The sequence below is a fragment of the Aphelocoma coerulescens genome, chromosome 8 (assembly GCF_041296385.1).
Source record: "Aphelocoma coerulescens isolate FSJ_1873_10779 chromosome 8, UR_Acoe_1.0, whole genome shotgun sequence".
Classification (NCBI taxonomy): Eukaryota; Metazoa; Chordata; class Aves; order Passeriformes; family Corvidae; genus Aphelocoma; species Aphelocoma coerulescens.
In genome coordinates this window covers 6,760,535-6,784,922 of record NC_091022.1, presented here as the reverse complement: position 1 = coordinate 6,784,922, position 24,388 = coordinate 6,760,535, and the positions used below count along the sequence as shown (strand labels likewise).

The following is a 24,388-nucleotide window of genomic DNA, read 5'->3' as shown; positions in this document are numbered from 1 at the left end:
CAAATGAAGAGCTTTTTCCAGGCAAAAAAAAGAAACCCTGTGCTCCAGCAGGCAGCCCACACCCAGGTCTCAGCTTGCCTCATCCTTATGGGATAAACCAGGGAGGGATGAGCAGGATGACCAGCCAGTCATGGGCCAGTTTAGGGAGTCTGGAGGAGCCTGGGATTGCTGGGAAAAGGTCAGGCAGCAGCTGAGGGCAATCCTGGGTAACAAGGGGAGGAAGGGGAGGCATTAGCAGGGGCAGAGATCAGGGCAGCTGACAGGAGTCTAGGTTTCAGTGGCAAATTGCACGGTGAGAGACTTACTGCAGAAACCCTGCAGTGGGGCTTCAGTGAGGTCTTCCTGCTGAGGCCAAGCAGAGCATCTCCTGAGCAGGTCTGGCCAGCAGGAAGAGCAGTGACCTGGATCTCATCTGGCCCTGGGAACACTGAGGGCTCTCATTGCCTGGTGCACAACCCACCCTCCCTGCAAAAGGTGAGTGTTTGCTCTGTGGTCTGCAAAGGGTTGCATTTAAAAGCAAAAATTAAATGGGCTTGTTTTCCTCTGGAAATGGGTGCAGTGGAATTTATCAGTCCCTCTGGCTTCTTTCTATCCTCCTTATTTTTTCCCCTAAATCCCTTCTTTTCTTGTTTTTCCTTTCATTCTGCAGCTTCTTCCCTCAGCCTGTCTCTGAGCCAAACCAATTTGGATGTATTACAGGAAGGATCTGCTATTAGTGCTGCTCTGTCTCTCCTCTTAGTTAGGATATATTTAGCCATCATCTTTAGCTTTTTTTTCCTGGCTGTTCAGTGGCTTTAAAAAGCAGGTGCCAGGAATGGAAAGAGAAGATTAAACGTACCTGCTGTCATCTACCTCTCCCTGTGCAGCTGTGCAAAGCAAGCACGTGAGCAGAGTGGATAACAGCTGCCCCTCGAAAATCTCATTTGTAATTCTAATTTTTTTTTTCCAATAATCTCTTTCCGCACTGCTACAAATTTCCAGAGTAGCTATTTCCTCCCATGCTGCATGTGAACGTGGCATGTTGGGAATCCATCAAATGCCCCGTGGGTGAGGGTGAAGGATCCTACATGAGCAGCTGCCTGTCCTGGGGTGGGCTGGGCAGGCACAGATTTAGCCAGGCTCACCTGCAACCACACGGATATGGCATCCCATAGCAGCCCCTGGCTGTCCCTGTCCCATAAGTTGTGCCCATGGCCAAGACCCAGCTGCAATGTGGCTGCTCGGGGACCACTTACAAATGCCTGGCTGCTGTCTCAGCCTTGGTAGCTTCCCTGCTCCTCCCCAGCACTATCATAGAATTGCTCAGGTTGGAAAAGACCTCCAGAATCATCAAGTCTAACCATTAACACAGCACTGCCAAGCCCACCAATAAACACTATCCTCACCACCGCGCTCCTGCCTGCACAACACCAATCTCCATCCCATTCCCATCTCCTTTGTTTGCTTCCCTCCCTAAAGACATCCAGAGCTTATCAACAGCTTGCAGGTGGAGGAAGGGGCTATGCAACATGAGTAGGGCCTTTAAACCTCCCATTTCTGCTCCTTTGCACTTAGCATCTCCCTGATTTCATGCCAGGCTCTGCTAGAATGCTGCAGGGAGCATGCAGTGCTGCCTTCAGGTTTGACCATTCCCGATTGCCACCTCTGTGGTCCCCCACTGGTTTAGGAGAAATTAGGGACAGACTCCTTAGTGAGTCTGCCTGGTGATGCAGTGAGACCCCAACAGCACACCTAACCCTGGCTCTTCCTCTCCTCCTTCTCCTTCCTACCTCCTCTTCCCATCTATTTCTGTATCTTCCCCTTATTCCATTCAAACAGTCTAAAAATACAAAAATATTGCTGCCAGAAATTCTCAGAGCTTGACTGTGCATTGGGGCACATATGCAAGGGCACTTTGCATCCTGTCACAAACCCCTTGTTTTCCTATTCCCCACCCCATTTCTGTAGTTTGGGGCTGAAACCTTTACTTTCATACTTTCCAAGGTTGCTGGCACTTTGCAAATACTAACCCAGAAACACCAGCAGCAATCCCTGGGGCTGATGGTGTGTGTGTTTTGCAGCTGAGGGTGAAGCCAGTCAGTGGCTGTACCCCCCAAATGCTTGCAAAGAGTGGCTGTGGATGCAGCAGGTGCCTTCACAGCCCAGCCACCTCCCAGCTTCAGCAGGCAGGAACCCCTCCAAGCACCTACCTGGGTTGCCAGGACCTTCCAGGTGGAAGTGAAACTGGTCCCTATGGATGGGAGGTAGATTGGTGCTGGCAAGGCTGTGGCACGGTTCTGGAAAGGCAGCCTGGTCCCAGGTGTTGCAACACAGATGAGTTTTTTGTGTTCCAAAACAAGGACTGAAAATGGAGGCAACGGAGCCAGAGCTGCAGGAGGCTGCTAAGCTAAGTGAGACAGGAAGCATGTAATTAAATTAGATACAGAGCAGCATGAAGACATCTGAGTACACATATATGGCTGGGCTGAGAGGCTATTGCATAACCCTGGGAAGAACTCTGCAATATGAAATATCTCGCCTACTGCAGCCCATACTGGTGAGCTGCCTGTCCTTGAATAGCATTTCCTGCCCCATCAAAGGGGAGAGGCAGAAAAGCTGCCCAAGGGAGCAGAGGAGTCAGGTGGTGGCTTGTGCAGGGGCCTGGTGGCTGTGGCACTGTGGGCAGAGGGTCTGTCCTGGGCTTGGTGAGGAGGATTTTTGCTGGAACAGCCCAATCTCACTCCTGTGCCTGGGCTTAGACCTGCACACATGGATCTGGCACTGCCCTGTGTCCCAGAGCCATGCTCTGGATCAAACATCCCGGTGTGAGCGTGGCATTTCCTGTGGCATTGTATCTCTTCTGGCTGAGCCACTGTGGTGCCCAAAAAGATGAAGCCTTTGACTGACTCCTTCCCTCCCACTGGGACTGTACAGGGCTCTCTCTCTCACCATGGACAGTTCCTCACCTCTGCTTCACTGTCAGCTTAGCCTCACCTGAGCCAAGAGCTTCAAAAGCTGCCACAAGGGACAAAGTAAAATCACATACACCCTTGTCCAATGCACTTTATTTCTCTCGGAAAAAGCAGCAGGGAGACAGGGGCTAAAGCAAAGAGTGGTGGTGGTGCGGGGGGGGGGGGGGGGGGGCGGGGCAAGCAGTCAGCAGGCTGTAATCTCAAGGCAGAGAGGCACAGAGTTTCTCTGCTCTGGCTCACATCCCCCTCCCCAGTTGCTGCCATCCCAGCTGTGTTTTTGCTATAGTTACATTTGCCTGGCTGCTTCAAGCAACACATGCTTCCCAGCACAGTGGCTGTGCCAGGCACCATGGAGTTGCAGCCAGAAATCATCTGTCCCATGTGCCTGCAACACGTGTCCAGGCTCCTGGAGGTTTTCCTCTTGGCATGACCTGCTCAGATGATGTCTCAAACACCAGTGAGTTAGTTACTACAGCATCCTGTAACTTTGCAGATCTGCAGGTGGGAGGATGGGCTGCAGTTTTAGAGGGGAAAAGGACAGAGGTGAATTCCAGGCATGCCCCAAAATGATGAAGCAGAATAACACCACAGCATCACTGAGCACAGCATTTGTGTGGAAAACCAGGGAGGAGATGGAGATGTAGATGATGAGGAGAAAGGACATTGCCATCCTAAACCCTCTGGTAACCTGCTGCAGCTGGGCAGCAAGTGCCAACCTGCTTTAGCATGGGGTTGGACTGGGTGATCTCCAGATCTCCTTTCCAACCCTGACCATTCTGTGACTGTGAAACAGCTGAATGTGGCCCTGCCCTGTGCGTACCAGGAGCCTATGCCTACATCAGCGTGGCACTGCTGCTGTAACACCAGTGCTCCCAGTATGGTGCTGAACTGGGGTGGAGCACCAGACTGGTGTGGCCAAGCACTTCAAAAACTTAGATCAAGCACTGTCCACACTGTGGATGTGCACAGACCTTCTCAGCAGCTGTACAGGCAAGAGCAACCTTACACCCCTCTCACCTTTACTCTTCCTTTTCTTCCCTTAAATCCACAGCAAGGATCACAGCTCTAATCTTGGTTTTAAGGCACAGAAAAGACATGAATAAGAGCTTTGTGTAGCTCCAGTCATTTATCTGTAGCTGAATATTTGCTAACCAAGAAGGCTTAAACTTGATTATTCAAGTGAAAAACCCCAGAGCCATCGGGAAAGAGGCTGCTCTTACATTAGAGGTGAGACAGGAGCTAAAAGTGTGTGTTCAGTCATTAGTCCTGATGCATATTTTCTGTCTGTCCATGAGCAAGACAATTCTGTGGCTTTTTCTAAGTAATGAGAGAAAGACATAACTCCCCTTTACAGCTCAAGGGAGCTGAGGTGCCTCATGCTCCTCCCAAAGTCTCCCATCCAGATATCCTCATGCTCCTGCGCCCAAAGGCAGCTTGAGGGGAGCCTTTCTCCCTGGCCCAGGGCCGAGATGGCTTTGTGCTGCCACCCTCCTGGCACAGTTCATCTCTCCTGGGGAAGATGCTCTGGCAATGAGAAAGATGCTCTGGCAATGTGCTGTGTGTGATGAATGTAGGCAGCAAGGGCAGGTAACAACCTGAGCTCTGGAAAAATGCCTGAGCTGGGATAGCAGGGATGAAGTAGGGAGGGAGAGTATGAGGAGTGGAAGTGGCAGCTCTGGCCTTGCCCTGGGCTGGCCATGAGCAGGGGGATTTAAGGTCACTCCCTTCCAGAGCAGGGAGGGCAGCTTTCTGGGATCCTCTGGGAGCCTGACCTCAGCATAGGGGACCTTTTGGTTGTCATGGACCTCTGGTGCTTGTAGCACCAGACCCTGGGGTTTGCTGGTGTGCGGTGTCTGACACTGGTTTAACCATTTCTCTTTATCTTTCTGTTTTGCTGGCTCAGTCCTTCCCCTCCAGTTTCCAGCCTCTCCCTGGCTTTTAATCTCCTTTCAATTTTCAGGTCTCATCAGGATCTTCCATTACCAGATGCTTTCCAAGGCTTTGGATTTCTTTGATGTGCATCCGTTCCCTTCCTTTCTCTCACCCTACACCCAACAGGGAATTTGTGATGAAGAAGTGCAACTTCAGCTAGCACATGAGGCCAGACACTGTCCTTATATATTGCACCTGTGAATCAGCAGTGCCATTAGGGGGAAGTGGAAACATTACGCCCTTCTGCTCTGTCGTATTGCCCCAGGAAGCGAAAACCGTCCTGCCACTGGGATGCTGCCTGACTCTGCTGGGGACTGGCATCCCCTGCTTAAACCACTTGGGCAGAGCCTGCTGCTGCGATGCTGGAAGTGCGGGGAGGTTTGGAAGCCTTCGGGCAGCAGGATGGAGCTGACAACTCTTGCTGTGCGCTACAGCATCTGTCCTGTCCCTCGCTCTCCCACCCGCGCTCTCACCCGCCGGCGGTTACTCAGCAGGCTCCACACGTCGGTGGAAACGAGCCTGTTTTTTCCTGTTCTCGAGGAAGCAGCTACGACTGTGATGCTCAAGGACAAGCCTGGGCCTCCCACTCCCCCCTCCCTTACCAGCACACACAAACTTACCTAAGCTCTTACTTCACGGGTGCTGCCTGAGCAGCTTTTGGTTGGCTGGAGGCTAGAGCGATGCTGGGTTCCCCTCCCCGCTCTCCCGCCTCCCACCCGATATAAAGCGCGGCTCCGCGCCGCTGTTCCAGCTGCCAGCACACGACCGCGGGGCAGGTGGTGCTGCAGCCGCCTGTCGCACCCTCCTGCCATCCCCATAAGCACCCGATGAGTTGCTGGCTGCCTGGGTGCCCAGCTCTCAGCATGTACCGGGGCTTAGCCGCGCTCCCCATCACTTGCCTGGAAAGGTAAGGCTCTTCTGGGATGTAGAGGGTTCTCTGGAAAAGATGCACCTGGACCAACCTCTGGTGCTGCGGATGTGATGTTAGGGTAGAAATTGGGGTGCAGACCTCAAGGAAACACGCAGCGAAGTGATTTGTTGCGGCTGCATCCTTTCTACTCCCCAGGAGGGGAACACGGAGGTAAAACATGCGGAGGGACAGGAAGCTGGACAGGGCTGCCCGGCGCGTGTCGGGCTGTACAAACACACCAGGGTTTCTCTGGCTTTGTCTCTGCACAACCTGCTTCGAGTTGACAGCAGCAGGAGTATTTTTGTCCACACGGTTGAACTGTTAAGTGATATGTTGCTCCTCCTGCCAACCACGGCTGCAAAGCCCCACGCTGCCGGCATGACATTTAAACCCTTATTTTTGTCTGGGCGCCTTGGGACGCCTGAACGAGCCTCGGCACAAAAATAGCAGCGGGGCCACACGCCTCGGGGGCAGCCGGGGGCAGAAGCCTCTTCTGCCCTGCTGCCGCAGAGACTTCCCGGTAGGGAGGTGCCTCCTCCGTGCCCTCGCTGCGGAGCCGCGGGGACAAACAGGAGCATCCCAGCCTCCGGCACAGGAGCATCGTGCTGGAGCGGCAGCGCGGAGCTGCTGCCGCTGGCTCCTAAAGGCATGGGGTAGGTGGATGGCGCTGCTGCGGAGCGCAACCCTCTCCACGGCCTGGTGACAGGCTCCTGGGGACCCAGGGGCACCCCAAAATGAGAGCAGGGGGAGTAGCAGCCTGGCAGCAGGGAGATGCTCCCCCTCTGCCGAACGGAAAGAATTGCTGTGTTTTCCCAGTGGTTTGGGAGTAGCGGAGCCTTGACGGGAGAGTGGGATGGGAAAAAGAACCAGGTTAGCTCCGGGGAGCTGGGGGAGGTTCCAGCTGGGCACTTAGCAGCTGCTCTGTTACCTGGCCCAGAGGAAAGAGCTCGTCGTGCTTTATATTCCATGTGTCTCTAGCTGGGAAGCGGGCAGGAGAAAACAGTCCCCCAGGTTTAATGCACTGCCGAGCATGGTTGCCAGGGAGCAGGAAAAGCATTGGGGAGCATTTATTTCATACAGCAGAGAGCTGAAGCTGGGGAGCGAGGGCTGTCCCCCGGAGCCTGTGGGGTGCAGCCCCTGTGAGGGGTGGGGGTGGTGGCAGCAGTCTGATGGTCCAGCGATCCCACCTCTCACCCTTCCTCCTTCCCTTCCAGAGCCAAAGATCTGAAGACCCGCTTAGGGATCCTGCTTCATAAAACCGAGCTAGGACACAAGATTGGGAGCTCCAGCAAGCTGCAGCTGAGCTCCAGGCGGAGGTAAGCCAAGCACTGCTCTGTCCCAGGTTCAGCCCAGGCCAGGTCCCCACAGATCAGGCTTTCCCAAGGGATGCTCCTGCCCATCTGCGCAGTAGAGAGCACAGAGCACAGCTCCCCCTCCCCAAGGTCCCACCCAGGCAGACCGGGAAGGCGAATCACTTCCCAGCTCCAGCAGTTATAAAGTCTGACTGGAGAACAGAAGCTCTGGCACTAGGCACAGAGAGCAGGGCCTAGGCAAGAGGCAAGAAACCTGCAGGACTCCCGCACCTCCTGGTGTCTCTGGGGAATGCAGGCAGCATTAAACACAAAACACTAAATATTGCTGCTGAGGGCAGGGGGTTTTCTTGCAGAGGAGGCTCTGCTGGATTGGCACCAGCAGAAAAGGGCTCTTCTGAGCATTCCCTAGAGAACCTGCTGGACTGGTATCAGCAGAAAAGGGGTTTTCTGAGCATTCCCTAGGGAACCTCCTGGTCAGCAGCATGGAGCTGAGGTCGGGTGAGCCATCAAGGAAGGTAAAAGAAAGGGAGGAGAGAGGAAAGAGAGCCCACAGGTAACGGATACTGCCTCTTGCTTTGGTTTCCTGCTGAATGTCACTGTCTCCCATTGATGGAGCTACACAACTGAAGTGCTGCCGTGCCTCGTCACTGGGCAGCAAGCCTTACTTCCTTTTGTCTTTTCCAGAGACTCTTCCCGAGAGGTGCTGGAATGGAGGGAGTCCTTTGACCAGCTCCTCAAAAGCAAAAGTGAGTAGCATCTTGTTTTCTTCTCTTGGTGAGAGTGTGTAGGACAAATGTACTCTTAGTGAGCTGTATGCCTGAAGTCAGTGTATGATGAAATCTCACCTCCTCCTCAAATGAGGTGTTTTAGGATTTAGAAAAAGGTCCCTTTCCTGCCCAGATCTGATGCACAGGGCTCACTGCCTGCCTCATGAAGCTGTACCCTTTACTCCTGGCTGGGCGTTTTTGGGGGGCAGGAGTGTTGTCTCACCAACACCTCACTGCTGCCTTGGGACAGGAGCATTGTCACGGGCATCCCATGTGGAGCAGCCCACCAGGGAGAATGTCATGATATTCCCGGACCACCTCTTTCTCCACACTCGGGAGAACGCAGTGTCTGCTCTCAATGTGTCGTGGAGACAGCGATGTAGCCACCACCCCTCAGGCTTGCTCAGAAAACTGCATTGCTGCCCTCTGTCTGTCTGTCCTGTGCTTCCAGGGATGGCTCTACCACAGGGAGAAGGAATTCAGCTGTTTTACTGACTAACTGTAGCCTTTTCCCCCTCTGATATCAGCTGTACTGTCTGTGATGCACAGGGCTCCTGTGAGATGCTGTCTCCCTCTCCCTATGCAGTCAGTTCCTCCAGACCCAGAGATGGGAACTCTTTTTTAGACCCACACATAATCTTCTCCTTACACTGGGGTCTGCACAATGGCAGAAGTGCCAAATTTTAATCCAAAAGTCTACCTTAAAAGCTCTTCCCCAGCCAAAGTCTTTCCACAGTGCTAGTCTGGGGCCAAGTGTATTTTTTTCCAGCCTTTCTCACATGCTGTGATGACTAACGAGCATCTCCAGCTTTGTAACTTAATACACCCTTCCAGCACAGCTCTGAAATCCTTGCTGCAATTACTCTCCCATCCTTAGCATCTTGTTCTCCCCAGATCTCAGCTGAGAAATCAAAATAAAGGCACTGCTGTTTGGTTCCTGCAGCGTTCTGATGCGTCAGCACGCTTCTCCTTAGGTAGAATTGGCTCTTTTCCGAAGCTGTAAAGAAAATACTCTGAAGCCTCATTACAGAAAGGTCACATAAATAAAACCAGAGGATTACTTGTCTGTGGGAAAGGATTTTATTGGAGTCTAGAGGCCAATTAGCAGTGTCTCAGAGGGTGGAATTTCCCCGGAGGGAAAGGAAATCTGCAGTTGTCACTGTCTGAGCTCCCAGGGCATTCGACAGGCAGTGTCTGCTGCTGGTCCTCCTCCTCCCTGCCTTCTGTCCCATTAACTGCTCTTCTCTCCCCTCCCCAGCTGGGGTAAATGCCTTCCACACCTTCCTGAAGACTGAATTCAGCGAGGAGAATCTTGACTTCTGGCTAGCATGCGAAGACTTCAAAAAGACCCGGTCGAAAACCAAGCTGGCCTCCAAAGCCAACAGGATCTTTGAGGAGTTTGTCCAAAGTGAGGCGCCCAGGGAGGTGAGAGCATTTTCTGTGGCATCAAATAGGGCAGGAAAGGAATAAAGTATCCTGGTAGGTTTTATTAAAGTGCTCTTGGATCAGTGGGAAGATGTCCTCTTGTTCATGAAAGCTTTAATTTCTAGCATTGTGTGGTCCATCACCATTGACTTGTTAATGTTGGAACAGATATTGAATCTAACCATGAAGGGATAGAAATGTCTGTGAGCAACTTCACCCTCATCTGAAGATGGATTAAAAACAGTTTTTGTCCTCCCATGGGAGGGGAGTTAATGTTTGTGGGTGCTGCTGCCTTGCAGGTGAATATCGACCATGAAACCAGGGAGATCACCCGCAAGAACCTCTCGGGGGCTACCTCCACCTGCTTCAACGAGGCCCAGGCCAAGACCCGCACACTGATGGAGAAGGACTCCTACCCCCGCTTTCTGAAATCTGTCTCCTACCAGGACATGACCAAACAGGCCACCAGCCACAGCACCAGCAAGCAGTCGCACACCTGACCTGAGTCATGGTGGGGGGACAAGCTGGGGGTCCGGGTACAGGTTGGGATGTGGTTTGCAAGGGCCGAGGTCCATTTGGTGGGGTTTTGGCTGAAGTTCTGGAATTTTAGCAGGATCCCCAGGACCTCAAGTGCTTCCCGCTCCACATGGAGCCACTGGGCCCAGCATTCCTCCCTCCCCACAGGAGCGGAGCAGGTGGGAGCCCAGAGCCTCCCCTTGCAGTTCAACCAGAGACCTGCACCACCACAGAGACAGAAAGAAATCTGATTTGGGCTGCAAGTCCAGGAAAAAGAGATGGGATTCCCTGAGCATCCACAACCGAAGAGCTCCCACCTGCTCTATGATCTGCAACATCAGCCACTGGCCTGCGGGGCCAGCACAGGAGCCTGCCGTTACCACACACAGGGAATGGCCAGGATAAAAGCCCCAAGACTACATGGCATTTTCAGCTGGAGGGATCCAGCATCTGCCTTCTCCTGATCCCAAGATCCTCCAGCTGTGTCCTATGCATGCTCTGCATCAAAGCTTTCCACCTCCTTCCAGTGCAGTGATGTTTTTATCCCTCACATGTGCTCCATGACCTTCAGATTGCACCTAATCTTAGGTCACGTGCACAACATTTTATTCCTATTATTGTTATTTATTTTATGATTGTTGTATTATTATTATTATAGCTATATTTATTAGAAGAGCAATGCTGAAAGCACACATGTATGTCCTTTGCCCTGAGGAGTTTGTAAATGAAATTATTTTAGCTGTTGTACCACTTAGCATGCCTCCCACCTTTTCCATGTAATAATTTGAGAGGACCAGACAGATTTGTAGCACAATTGTGGAGCAAAGTATGCCAGTAGCAGCAGAGAGAGCTGCTAAAGGGTTCAGAGGACCATGGACGGCAATACAAGGATGCTTTGCGGCCCATCTTATTTCCTTTCTCCCCTTAGGGACGTGGAAGGCATCTTGGCAGACAGCAGCTTGTCCTAGGCAGAGAATGGAGAGGTCAAACAGGCACTTTGGTGAGCAATCCTATGGAAAACTCGATTTTCACACATCGGAGAGAAAACCTGGGGTTTTGCCTGGGTTTATAATTGGGCTTGGTGTTCCCTTGGATGGTAAAACCAGTCTGCAGCCACCGCATTTTACCAGAAACCTGTGCAGTGAGCGAAATCAGTGCTGTGAATTCAGCGACTTGGAAGGGTGGCAGGACACATCATCAGCTCAGACCTGGGGGCAGCTCTTTAAAAAGTTCCTCTCAGCAGGAATTTTGGGATCCTGGAGAGGTGTGGCTCCTGCTTGGCAACAATGGTGCCAGCAGCTGCATGGGTGGGTGATGTGGAGCCTGTGCTGGGTCCTGAGGAATGTGCCACCAGTACTGCTCCCTGCTGAGGGCTGCTTCCCAGGGCTCTGTTTATCCCTAAAGACCAAACCTGGAGGTTCTTATCCCACTGGTACTCACTCCTTGCCAAGGGAACTCTCTTTTGCCCCCCTGTCCCAGCAACAGCCAGAGTACAGCATCATTTGGGCTTTTCACAGCTGCTTGAGCAGAGCAAGGAACCGAGGACCAGTATGGGGATGTTATTCCAAGTCCTCTTTCACCATCCCCATCCTGGTTCCACCTCTGAGCCTCTGCCAGTGGTCTTGGCTGTGTTTACAGGGAGATATCAGCTGCTTTCTTATTTATTATTTATTGTAACAACTGGAACCACCTTCGCTGTGTTACTGAAGTGAGCAACGCACAATGGTCTGTTCTCATTACTGACACAATGTTATCATTATAAAATGAAATGTAAAGAGGAAAATACCCTGATAGCATGGTCTGGGTCTTTTTTTTTTTTTTTTGGTTGTGGACTTTCAATTAAATTTTACATTCTAATTCTGGATGCTTTGCAAACCCTGCAAAGCTGCTTGTGTTGGATGACTCAGGGGGCATTTCCAGTCACTTTAAAAGTGACAATGTCAAGAGCAGAAAAGGAAGGGGGAAGATTTTAGAAGAGTAAAGCTTTGTGGTATTTGGTTCATCAAAGAAAGTTGAACAGTTCATAAAAAGAATGAAAGCAGAAGTGAAGTTTTGAATATATGAACTGCCAGGGTATTCAGTACTGCTTGTACTGCTCATAATTTCTGAGCCCTTTACAGGACTGCAGTTCCCAATATCTGCTTGGTATTAGTAAGACATCAATATCTTAAAATTAAGAGGATCCAAGTGAGGGCTGCTTTTAGCAAAAAAACCCTGCTTTTGGGTCATTCACATAAATAATACTTGATTTTTGTCAGTAACACACCTGATGATTGAATTCATTTACAAGGGGGAAACTCTCTGGTATTAGAGGAGTTATTAAAAGACATCCTATTCCTGTGCAGAGTGTGCTGAGGTCTGAGCACATCCTGGAATGCTCTGGGAGGGAAGGGGAGGGTTGCATGGTCTGTGTCTCTCCTGGGAGAGCTCTCCATGGAAGCACCCAGGGCTGCCTGTGGCAACACAGGGAGAGAAGCACCCCAGTGCAGCTTGAAGAAGTGCTTGGAATAAAAACCCAACCAAAACATGTTTTTTCAGTTGCCTTCTTTCTATTTATTGCATGTTCTGGAAGCCAAAATTAACTGGCCTGCGTCAGCAGAGGAGAGCGTGAGAGGACTGCAGAGGAGGAGCTGGAATCACAGGGGAATAACTCAGGAATATGCATACTCCAAGGTGTTACTATGAGCACAAGTCACCCCTTGCCATTCACATGCATTTTATAGGCACCTGCAGCTACAACAGAACCTCCTGTCCCTTCTAATACAGGCATGCAGGGTCCAAGGATCACCAGTCATTCTAAAATACATCGACTCAGCTTCATCCCTATTCCCTGCCTAGACAGAGGAAAGCAGGTTGAGCTTCCCCTCACCTTTCATACCCTTTTAAACTAAACATGGTCTTGTCTTACAAGCCAGGTAGTTTGGGATCATAGCAGTTTGCATTTATACCTTATCTTTGTCCATGTCAGAGGGAAGAAATGGGCTGAAAAGTATCCAGGAAATATTTAAATTACTTGTCAGGAAAGAGAGCTGTAAAGCAGACTAGAAGCTAGAATGAAAAATAATGTTGTTGTTGCTTTGTTTTTCAACTGCAGCTCCTGAATGAAAAATATGAATAGTTTGAAGTTATTTTAAAACCGATTCTCCATTAAAAAAAAAATAGGCCAACAACAACAATAAAATAATGAAGTAAGAAAAATACAGAAATAATATCTTTTTGAGCTTTCTTTAGAAGGAAATTTGAGGCTGTGTCCATTCTTGCTGCATCATGCACGGATCAAGCTGAGTCTCAGCCTTGTTGGCAGCTCTCAGACCCCACAGCTGCTCCTGGACAATCCCATTTGCAGCCTCGTTTCCTCTCTACAAGTCTGAGATGCTTCCCAAAGAGAAAATCCAGTCACTAAAAGCAAGCCTTGCATCCAGCTGTGGCTGCTGCCAAAACCCAGTGGTAATGCAACAAAACCTTAAAGCCTCAGGGGGATAAAAAAACCTCAACCCACAAAACCACGTTGAGAAAGAGGAGCCACAGCTTCCATTGGCTGGCTGTGGTCACTCCCAGTAAACCCCAGCTGAAGTTTCCCAGGGAGGAGGCTGTGAATTTGGAAGCAGCTAAGGAGATGTGAGCTCGGGAGCCAATGTGGGGACTGGCACTGCCCTGCCCCCCAGGTTGAGAACACATACTTGCTCCAGGGCCAGGTTTCCATGAGCCAGGATGGGGGGTGGATTTATTTGGTGGAAAAAAGCCGTTTCCCCATGCCCTGAGACCCTGAGCATTCCCAGCAGCAGCTCAGGGCTCCTTTAGCCAGAGGGTCCCTGCTCCAGTGGGACCAAGCAGCTTTGAGGCGGCCTTAGGACATGGACATGGATGCAGGAGTACAAGTATTTAGGCAGGTGGATGTTTATATATATGTGTAGGAATTCTAAGCCTTCATTTTCCATGGATACACACGCATGACAACAGGAGAATTCATGGCTGCATGTGTGTACATCAATTATTTATTTCTCTTTTAAAAGAAAGGCTGCAAAGCAATGCTGTAAATAGTTCTTTAGATACGTTTTTGGAGGAAACTCAGCAGCAGAGCCATTTCAAACATGGCAAATGCTTCACCCCGTGTTCTGCAGTGCTTTGCCAGCCCCTAGGCCAGCCAGTGGGGAGGGAGCAGCTGGATGGCGTTGCTCTGCAGCTTCCACTTCAAGGCCTTTGCCTGAATAACGTGCCAGAACTCACAGCTGATGTGTTTCCACATGGCTCACCTTCCCCTGACACATGCAGCTGAATGCCAAGGTTGCCAATCTGCTCCAGATGCGCACAAGGATTCGTACCCCTGGGGTGCCTCGGGAGCCAAGAAAGAATGAGAGATAATTCTCATGTTTTCTGCTGCTGCTGGGGCACCGAGGGCAGTGCTGGGGTCTGCACCCCTCCTGACTCCTCGGGGCTGGGCTGCCTGTGCTGGAGGGGAGCTCAGACATGGGGCATCCACAGCCTGGGGGCAAGGATGGGGATGAGAAACAGCTGTGAGAAATCCTGCTGGAGATCCACTGCCTCTCCTTGGGAAAGGCATCTAAGCTCAGGTGCTCAGCCTGATTCTTTGTCTGACCTGTTTTGGCTGCTCTGGGCTGTTTTAAATGGACCTGCCCTGCTCTCCTTGCCCAGGGATTGGGATGTGCTGTCCTGCTTGGTGAGGTCCCTGCCTGCCTCACTGTTGCACTCACCTCTCCTTCCTTGCTGGCAAAACACTGCTCTTTTCTTTTCTGGTGGTGATGAGGATTGATCAGCAATCTAAAAACTAGAAAATAAATTTTTTAAAATGTAAAAATACTCCAAAAAGGCACAGATATGGCACTTGGGGATGTGGTTTAGTGGTGGACTTGGCAGTGCTGGATGATGGCTGGACTCGATGATCTAGGAGGTCTTTTCAAACCTAAATGGTTCTGTGAGAAGGTGATGCTCTGCCACGGGTAGCATCACCTGCCATCCTTCTGTGGACTATTTTCCAGGGTTGTGTTCCAGCACTGAAAGACACATCAGCATGGCCAAGCACATAAACCCTGGGATATTCCCATTTGGAAATATAATAAGAAAGCATGTGAAGGGAACATGAAGAAAAAACTTCATCCTACTATTCATAGCTCCTTTAAAAATGATTTTACCCTTGGCAGGCAGTTTTTGTTGCCACATTTTGCCTCGTGTTTACTTGTGGCTGCGGGGAGGACATGGACTATTGGAGATGTCATCTCAGGGGAAGGGATGCAAAAATGGGTGTAAGTCCATCAGAATGGAGGAAAAGGGAGATTTGCTTAGCTGTGCCCTCAATTTTCCTGCTGTCTGTGTCTCAGCAGCTCATATCCTGAGTCCCTGAGTGTGTGGGGGCAAATAATGACTCTGCAAATGTGCAAATACAGCAGGAACCCTATAACCCAGAGGCTACAGAATAGTAGCGGAGAGGAGCTGTTACTCCCATGCTTTAGAAAACCTTTGAGACCCTTTCATTCCCTGGAAACTTCTTGTTGCAGGGACTCAGAGTTTAAACTTATGTCTCTGTGGAAAACAATTTGGATCAGGAAAGTGCTACCAGCAAACCCTTCTTTGCTGGGATGCAGGCATAGGACACTACTGCCACAGCCCTGCTGGTTGCAAACACCTCGTTCCCACCATTGTAGCATTTGGGTTCTTACCATCCTAGGGATTTTCATCTTCCCACCATAAGATAATAAATTACTTTAATTAACTCATCAAGCTGAAGAAGGCTTTTGTACTTGGGTGGGTGGGCGATGTGATGTTATGTACTGTAATACTGGCTTTGTTTTGGATGTCTTTATTGGCTTTGAAGCTGAGATGTGCTTGCTCTGGTTGTTTGTCTGTTTTGCAGCCTGCAAAAGGGTACTTGAAAACCAGCAGCTACAGCCATAGCCCTGGTCAAACCGGGAGAGATTCTTCATGTGAACCAAAATGAGATCCTGACAGCCTTGAGACAGATTGGAGATTGCTCCCTGAGTTTTCACAGTCTCTGTCCCTGTGGGGCTGTGTCAAGGTCTCCTGTGGCAGCACAAACCCTGTGAAATTCCATGCAGAGACCGTGGGATGTTTCCAGACCCTGCAGATGCACTGCATGCTGTGGGAAGCAGGATGCCCAACACCACAATGAGGTACAAAGATGAGACTCCTGCAGAGGCAGAGCTTAGTGAAAGCTGGCATGGAGATGTGAGTCAGCAGTGCAGACATCCGTAAGGATTGGGCTATCCATGTAAAACACAAGCAAGACTGCATCCACCCAACCCTTTAAGGGCTTTTCTGTGCCCTTGTGCCTGTAACCATGTCCACATGCAGATTCCCAGTTTGTGCATGTACCAAGGCACCATGGAAAGTCAAGAATGATTTAATTGACACAATTCCAGCCCCGTTTCAGATGTGAACTGAATCCTGCCACTGGCACAGTTCAGTGGAGGAACTCTGCTGAGCTCATCTCACGTCACAGGGTGGTGAAGGAAACTGGGTGGGTCATCCCAGCCTGGGCTCCTTCATGTATTTCTTGCACAGGCTTTCCAGGCAGATAAGGAACGCCTGGAGGACGAGGCCCCCTGGGTGTTTACACAGAGCTGCCTACAAGGAGCAGGGTGCCAGGGTGGTGGGAGTTGCCTGCCCAAGCAGTGAGGAACCCACAGATCTGGAGCTCAGCAATTCCCCGGTTGTAATTTAGCAGCATTTAGTTCCCTCATGTGGATGGATTTACCAAAAGGTGAGGAAAAGCTTAAAATAACCCCCAAACCATCCCAAATCTCCCCCAAACCAGACCACTGATTCATTTAACCCCTCCACGCCTTCAGCTCCCGAACCACTGATGAGCAGATGTTTATAAACAGGGTCTGTGTGTATGGGACTGTATGGGGAGAGCACTTTACTCATGACTTCTCTGCTGTGTGCGAAAAAAGGGCCGCCAAACAACTTCCCGAGAAGCCCAACATTCTCCGGCAAGTGGGTAAAAACTTCCTTCCTGGGAGGGGCCAGCACATACTTGGGGACTTTGCCCGGAAGCAAACAAGCTGGGGATGCTGGCTGGGGAGCAGCAGCGGAGAGCAGCCGCTGGGGAAAGCTGCTCTGTGGCTTTGAAAGCATTTTCATTAGTGGCCGAGCTTGAGGTCGGGCACAGGGACCCCTTGCTGGCCGTGTCGTTGTGGGTGGCAGCTGGCAGGGCTGGGTGACACATCGGCACATCGGGACACGCAGACGCGAACGCCTCATGGTCGAAAGTCAGTGGCGAGGGGGTGGGATAGAAATGTTTAAAGATTTCCTGGAGCACAAAGCTTCCGGCTCTGCTCCTCGAAGGAAGAGGAAAAAAGTGCTCAGCCCCTCTCTTCCCCCTCCCCAGGCTTCTGCCGTCCCGACAGGGCGAGGATCTTGAGCCTCACCGCGCCCAGGGGATGCTGTGCTGTTTTTCTGGCCAGGAAAGTAACACTTCCCCCCCCCCTCCCCCCGTATTGCAAAAGGCATAGAAATTAATACAAGGACATTAAATGCCTCTAAATCAGTGAAATACTGTGTTTATTTCCTGCTGGGCAGAGAAATAAGCCATCCAGAAAACAGTCTTTGGCTTTCCTGAGGGTAAATTCATGCAAATTTCTACTTTGCTTTTATGCTTTAAGATTTCTCTATACTTTTCCTGATTTGCTTAGGTAATTTATTACCAGTTCAGCTTGTCAGGCAGTAGCTCCTGAAAGTGCTGATCACTACTAATATGGGTATTGGAGTCCCACTTTTTCTAGATACCAGATAGATAAAGGTAAATGAAGTTGTACCTGATTAATCTCCTAATGTGGTGAAAAGTTTAGGAGACACTTCCTGTCAGGTAGGGTCTCCTCATGGCCTATAGAAGCAGAAGGGATTAAGATTGGCTTTCTGCCTCACTCTAGGTGTTGGATCAGGGACAGTCAGGACTGTGTGTGGTTGCCATCCAAAGCTGAAGGGGAATGCCCATCTCTGCCTGCCTGCTGTGTTCTCCACCTGATACCATTGCTGGGGGATGGCTTATCAGGTAACTTGTGATGCATCTGAGATAGCATTTATAGCAAAAGCAGCAGGGACACCTCCCTGGGCCGTGAGAGGGGCTGGGGCCAGGCAAGGAAATGATGAGTCCATGAGTGCTAAAGCTGTGCTTCTCTCCAGGCCTTGGCTCTCTTGGCTGGCACTGGCATTGCTGTCCTCAGCTGCCCCTTACACAGACCTGCAGGACACTCAGTGTAAATGGTGAGGTTTTCACAGGCTAATACAGCAGCATTTTCTGTTCATTAATCAGGTGAAGACCACAGAGACCTTAAAATAGCACCCAGCGTGTTTCATCAGCCACACCAGCGCATCCCCCACAACCAAGGCACTGAGCACTGCACCTCTCCCATTCTTCTGTGGATCCCTGGGTTCTGGTGGGGAACACCAGAGGTGCAGAGCCCTCCCTCTGACCACCATGAAGCCCCCAGCTCAAAACCAGAAGAAGGTCTCTAACCCTTCCAGCATGAAGACAGCAGAAGCCCTTAACTTCAAGTTAAATGCCGCTGTGAAGAACAGGGATAAAGAAGCTGTACTAGAGCTGCTGGAGCAAGGGGCAGATGTGAACTCCAAGGTAGACAGTGGCTGGACACCCCTGCAGACCTCAGTGCAAACTGGTGAGGAGGACCTGGTCCAGCTTCTGCTGGACAGGGGAGCTTCTCTGCATGCCAGGAAGGACAATGGTGGCACTGCATTTATTGAGGCAGGCATAGTAGGGAACGTGGATATCCTGAAGCTCCTCCTGGAGCGTGGGTCAAACATTAACAACCAGGACATCAACGGCTTCACAGCTTTCATGGAGTCTGCATGGTATGGGAAGGAGGAAGCCTTGAGATTCCTGTACAGCAGAGGAGCAGAGGTGAATTTGAGGAGGGTGACCAGTGAGGAGAAAGCCAGGCTGCACAAAGGAGGTGCCACCGCGCTGATGGATGCTTGCAGGGAGCACCACTTCTCAGCCGTGAAAATCCTAGTCCAGGAGATGGGGGCTGATGTGAACATCTGTGACAAGAGAGACAGGAATGCCTTGATCCATGCTCTAAAGAAGGGTTCAGACAAAAAAGATACGAGTCAGCTGTCTCCACAGTTCATTCCTTCTGGAGCATGGTGTGGATGTGAAGAGCAAAGATGAATGTGGGAAAACTACCCTCATCCTGGCTGTTGAAATGGAAAGCCCGGAGCTGGTGACAGCTTTGTTGAAAAAGGATGTAATAGATATTGATGATGTGGATGAGGAGGGCAACACAGCCCTGATGGTGGCTGTGGAGACAGGTGATTGCAATATAGCAAAGTTGTTGTGTGAAGAGGGAGCAAGGACTGATGACGGGAATCTTCTTGCAGTTGCAAGGAGAAATCGTTCTCTTAGCATGGAAAACCTTCGTGAGCACAAGGCCAGATTTGTTCCAGAAACCCCCAGAGCCTGGGAGCCAAACAGCAAACGCTGGACGGCCCAGCTGAAAGAGCTTGATCAAATGTATCGCCCATGATTGGCAAACTGATGATATTTCCATACATCCAGCAGAGAATTCAGGATGGCATCTACCTCAGGCTCCATGGAGGGACAGAGGTAGCAGTGAGAATAACCCTCAGTGCAGAGGGTGATGAAGAGAAAAGGTTCTTTGAACAATGTTCTCACTGTGAACATCTACTGAAGCTCTTCCAGTCTGAGAAGGAAAAAGGCTGCATGTACTTGTGTTTCCTTTCACTCTGGGAAAAAAACCTCCAGGAACACCTGCAGGATGCTGGAGGCCGAAAGGATTACAAAGCTGCTCTGAAGATAATCTTCCAGGCGCTGAGAGAGCTGCATTCCCTCAGACTTGCTCACCAGGATCTACAGCCTGGGAACTTCGTAATAGGTTATATTTTGCTTTCATTATGTTTTCATTTTGCTTTCCATGTAGTTTAGAGAAGAAGGTCTCACAGCTGTCTGTAAAAATACTGGTGTCTTTGTGCTGAATGGGGTGGCTTTAGATCTCCTCTTTAAGTAAGTACAGATGTGTTCACAGAGAGAACAACCTTACACATCTCAGTAGCTCTGCCCTCCTCCTCCAGGGCTTTGCAGGCAGATCAACCCACCACAGATGCCTTCAGAGAACATTTTTTTAAAGAAGGGGCCATCCAGAAATCAGCGCATGAAGGTCTGCCACGTTTATTTGTTAAAAACTTCTCTTGTTTCCTCAGATTTAGGTGGCAAAATTTACTTGGCAGACTTTGGTAATAAAAGAAGGTTGATTGAAGGTCAAGAAGAACTTGTAAACTCAGATTTAGAGGTAAGTTCTCTGCGAATCAACTGATGGTTTAAAATTTTGGGTGCTCTCTGATATTCGCTGTTGCAGTAGGTCCTAGGGAAAGGCTTTTTGCATCCCTTTCTAGAAAATACCTTGATTTGTGGGAAAGCCCATGTAATGACAGATGTTGCTTAAGAGTGATGGTGATTTGGATGCCCATCTCCTCTGTCCTCATGCGCACAGCTTCAAGGTTTGTATGGGTGTGTATTTTAAACTTCTGGGCACCTACAGTGTTTAGGGATATGAGTCCTCTTCCATTAGGTTGGAAGTTGGGAGCATGTGGCACAGGAGCAGTGATGTCTCTTTGCAGGCCCTGGACAGGCTCATGCTCTACATTTTAACAGGGGGTAGGAAACCCCTCTAGCAAGTTGGCATCAAGGATTTGGCTCCCAATTCTCCAGATTACACAGAGGCTCTGGACCTTGTACAAAGCCTGTCCTCTCATGATGAACGAGGCTTGGAAGGGTTAAGCAAACATCCCTACTTCTGGAGTAATCAGAGGTAAGTCCTGGGAGTACAAAGGATGTGGAATTTTGGTGTGGGAATTGCCTGTGGTGCTGGGAACAGTGATGTCCCATTGCAGCTAATGAAGTTTCTCATCCCACAGCAGGTTCAACTTCCTGAAGAGTATATGGAATCAAATCAAAGACATCCAAAACCAAAAAAGTATTTTTCAAGGTCCTAATGTCACTAAGACAATTTTTCCTTATCCACAGTGGACCAAAAAGGTAATCCTCTTAAATCTGGATTAGTGTCAGGTTTGAGCTAGACATTCAGGCTGAAGCTTTTCCTGAGTGTTTCACAGGCTCTGTTTAAAAATGGAACTGGAAAAAGTAGCCCCACACAAATACAGACAACTGGGAGAAACAATTCAGCTGAAGGCACATAGTCAAAAGATGTTGAAGGAAGCTCTGCTGACTGGGGTGGTAGAAGGGGTTGGTCATTCTCAAATTAGCTGGCAGACCTTCAAAGTTTATTGGTGACCACTTAAGACAAGGGCCTCTGGCCCTTGTTACCAGCAAATTTCTGGCAAAAGTGTTTTGTTGGTTGTCTCAAAAGCAGAGAAGCCAGGCCTGCTTTGGCAGGTGACATCGTGCCACATCATTTGGGATCTGACAGTCTCAGTTCAGTACAGGAGGCCATGTGCTCTCACCAATGGCACAGTTGGATGAGGACTCTGGACTCCCTCCTGCCCTCCAGGCATCCATGAAAATCTTCTGTGCCATGTTGACAGTCCTAATAGTAATGCCACACCTTGGCAAGGCAGGAGAGGAAGCACTTAGAGGAATCAGGGGGCTGTGTGGTGCATGCCCTGCAGAGTGGACTCTTCTGCTCGTGGTGGGAAATAGGCTTTGGAGGGTCAGGAGATTTTCCCATGCAAAATGATGTCCCTGCAAAAAGGCAGTGGCTGCGGTGAGTAGATGTGCTGTTTTTGTGGGTGTGAAAGGCAGGGAATAATCTATATGCTTTCTTTCAGATTGACAAAGATATTTTAGATCTCATGGAAAATCCTAGGAATGCAAAACCATTCAAACACAGCAACAACGTCACTGGCCTCTTGAGGCTCATGAGAAACATGGATGAACACAAAGACAAAGGGTACAGGTTCTCATCCTTGCCCCTGCCACAATTGCATGGAATCAGAGAATATCCTGAGTTGGAAAGGACCCACAAGGATCACCAAGTCCTGTCTTTATCCAGGACAAGCCCAAGAATCCCCGCCATGTGCCTGAGAGCGCTGTCCAAGATGAAAGTGGGATTAGGCAGATGGAGGTGCTGGAGAAATAGAAAAAGAAACAAAAAAAACCAAAAAACCCCAAACGATTGAGGAGTTTAGTGAAGGTGTAGAAAAGTTGCAGCTCTGGGGTTTCTAGGAAACCTCCCCATGTTATCAGAAAGCCTCTGGAATGACTTTTTCTCTCCAAGGGCATCCTAGAATATTAACCCCTTGGACAAGCTTTAAAAATCCTTTTTGCTTTTGTTCTCTTTCAGGATCAGCAACAAAATAGGAGACTATGCCGAATATTTCCTGAAGTGTTTTCCAAAACTTACCATCTATGTATACAACAGTTTACGCCACAACCCTGCGTACAGTCACAGACTTCCAGGACCCTTCTCTGTAGAATGTCACTGCCTCCTGTCCCATGTCTGATCCCACCATCACTCCTTTTATTTCTTATTTATTCACCTGCAGAAGAGCTGAAGACGTGGGTAAGGAGATGGGATAAAGCACATGCAGGGACAGAGTATGGAGGACTTAAACTAGGAAAGATTCCAAAGTGTTTGGTGTAACAGCCATGAGCTTTGGATACTCTGATTTGCACTATGATTATATGTTGCTTATGGAAATGTTTTTCAGCTGTTGAAAAGGCTGGATTTTGTGGAGGTTTTTTTCAAACTGGGATTGTTATTCTTTCAATGACCCCACGGAGAAACAGACTTGAAATAAACTTGCCTAGAAAACTGACTCTATACTCCTTTAGGGATGAGGTTCCCCCATCCCCTCTGCACAAGAAGAGAGATTCTGCAGCACTATCGAACCACCACCTGCATCAGTGGTCCTGGCCTGGAGCAAAGGTCCTTCTGATGGTCCTGTGTTGGGGTCCCTTCCCCCCGCCATGTAGCCCTGGGAGAGGGGCCCTGAGGGAGGCACGGGGTTTCCCTGCCCCTGGTCAGCCTCGTTCCCCATTGGTTGGTTTGTGTTCCCCTGCGCGGGCAAGGACCCTCGGTCCTGTGACTGTGGGAGTTCCTCGGCAGAGCCCCGGCCACGCGGCTGGGAAAATAAACATCTCTGAAACATCTTCCACAAATCTGTCCTTATATACTTCTTTCTGCAGGCCTCCTGGTTTGATACATTGTGTTACAGAATCCCCACTGTAACAGTCCTGGGAACCTTTTAAATATGTAATAGAAGTTTGACTACACAACCGTTGATAAGAAAATGCAACCAGGAGAATGCTGACTCCTCTTGTGCCAATATTTTTGGTTTTTCACCCTTCCTCCCTGCTCTTTTTTTCTTGCTCACTGTGCCTTTCTCATGCCCAGAAGGCAGGATGACACCCAGAGATGTGTGCTCAGGTCTCAGCAGTGGGGTGCCCTGTGCTACAGCAGCATTTCTGCTCTTGCATGAGAAGTGAGGCCATGGGCTGGGCTCCTCCAGCCTCCTGCAAAATGCCATGTTTCCAGCTTTCTGTGACCTTTGCATCTTCTTCCATCACTTGGCTGTTTCGCTGAAGGCCTGGGACTTGGCAGCCTCAAAAGGCATGCCCAAAACAGAGCAGTGATTAAACTCAGGGAGGCTGTGACTTATCTCTCTGGGGCAATCTGGCTGCTGGGAAGAATTTCCAAGGATGGCTCCTGTGCTCTGCAGAGCTGTGTCCTGCTTTCTGAGAAGCCAGAAGCACCAACAGACTGCTGTCAGAGGAGAAATCTGATCCATGCACAGCATCTGCAGAGCAGATTGCTCCCAGAGCATCAGACCATGGGAGGAAAGAATGCAGGACTGGGAGCAAGGCTGGAGAAAATACCAGCCTGCCTCTCCCAGGAGGATGGGCCAGTGCTCCATGAGAAGCCAGGCAGGATGGAAAACCAGTGGGCAGTACTGCAGCTGGGTGGTGTGGCAGTGTCTGGGGCACAGGCACTGTGCTGGGGGCAGAACCAACTGCCAAAATTAGTGCTGATGGCTCCCAGCATTGATGCCGACCTGGGAGGTGCTGCTTTCCTTTGCCCTGGGCAGGTTTGCAGCCCATGGATGATGCCCAAAGGTGTGATTTGGCCCCACACACTTCATTCCCCTGCTGTGCTGCCTGTATTTGCTGTGCCTCTGCCTTTTTCCTCTGCTGGGGCCCCCCGGGACAGCTGGCTCAGCCCAGTGTGATGGGATCAGATTCTCCCTGTCCTGGGTCTTGCATGCTGAGGACATGTTTGTGTGCACGGGGGTGCTCCAAGCTCAGCATGCCTCATCTGCTGCTCTGAAAAACAAACCCACAAACCAGCCCACAGAAGCAGTGGAGTGAAGCCTGTTCTTAGCTGTGGTTTTGCTGTGCTGGGCTTCAGGCACATCTGTGAGGCCTTCGAGGGCCTGGGCTCAGCTGGGCTCAGGAGCGTTAGTGAAGAGCTCACAAAAACACAGCAAGTTTTTGGGCCTGAAAGCTTTCAGGGCAAAATCAACTTCCAGCACAAGGGCAATTTTGAGAGTTGGTCACATTTCATGTTGTAGAAATGGCATCAGCTTCCTAAGCACTTCATTTAA

At 50.1% G+C, this 24,388-nt stretch overlaps 2 protein-coding genes across 8 annotated transcripts; both read left to right on the top strand.

Annotated features, from left to right (window-relative positions):
• The first annotated feature begins 199 nt into the window (after nt 1-199).
• On the top strand, nt 200-12,259 carry RGS16 (regulator of G protein signaling 16). 7 transcript variants are annotated; one of them, XM_069023111.1, is made up of 8 exons: nt 200-474; nt 2,340-2,536; nt 4,003-4,178; nt 5,010-5,790; nt 7,008-7,109; nt 7,791-7,852; nt 9,132-9,298; nt 9,598-12,259. In XM_069023111.1, exons 4-8 carry the CDS (start codon nt 5,711-5,713, stop codon nt 9,796-9,798), a joined length of 612 nt encoding a protein of 203 aa, XP_068879212.1. In that variant the 5' UTR covers nt 200-474; nt 2,340-2,536; nt 4,003-4,178; nt 5,010-5,710; the 3' UTR covers nt 9,799-12,259. The 7 variants fall into 7 exon arrangements, with proteins under 7 accessions (XP_068879212.1, XP_068879208.1, XP_068879211.1 ...); XM_069023107.1 differs by having other exon boundaries at nt 4,912-5,790; XM_069023110.1 differs by lacking the exon at nt 2,340-2,536 and having other exon boundaries at nt 4,912-5,790.
• A 4,149-nt stretch (nt 12,260-16,408) lies between these two features.
• Nucleotides 16,409-22,887, top strand: RNASEL (ribonuclease L). The gene is given in 9 exon segments (XM_069023356.1): nt 16,409-16,550; nt 18,105-18,932; nt 18,934-19,324; nt 19,327-19,704; nt 20,030-20,118; nt 20,447-20,637; nt 20,744-20,864; nt 21,614-21,735; nt 22,129-22,887. Coding segments are annotated over 8 exon segments (2,115 nt in total). The 5' UTR covers nt 16,409-16,550; nt 18,105-18,269; the 3' UTR covers nt 22,289-22,887.
• The last annotated feature ends 1,501 nt before the right edge of the window (nt 22,888-24,388 follow it).

Bases quoted from the DNA above. Each gene is read 5' to 3' on its own strand.
- RGS16 (XM_069023112.1), top strand. From the start codon at position 5,711: ATGAGTTGCTGGCTGCCTGGGTGCCCAGCTCTCAGCATGTACCGGGGC. The intron at 7,110-7,790 runs GTAAGCCAAGCA...TGTCTTTTCCAG, and splicing joins CAGCTGAGCTCCAGGCGGAG to AGACTCTTCCCGAGAGGTGC. The intron at 9,299-9,597 runs GTGAGAGCATTT...GCTGCCTTGCAG, and splicing joins AAAGTGAGGCGCCCAGGGAG to GTGAATATCGACCATGAAAC.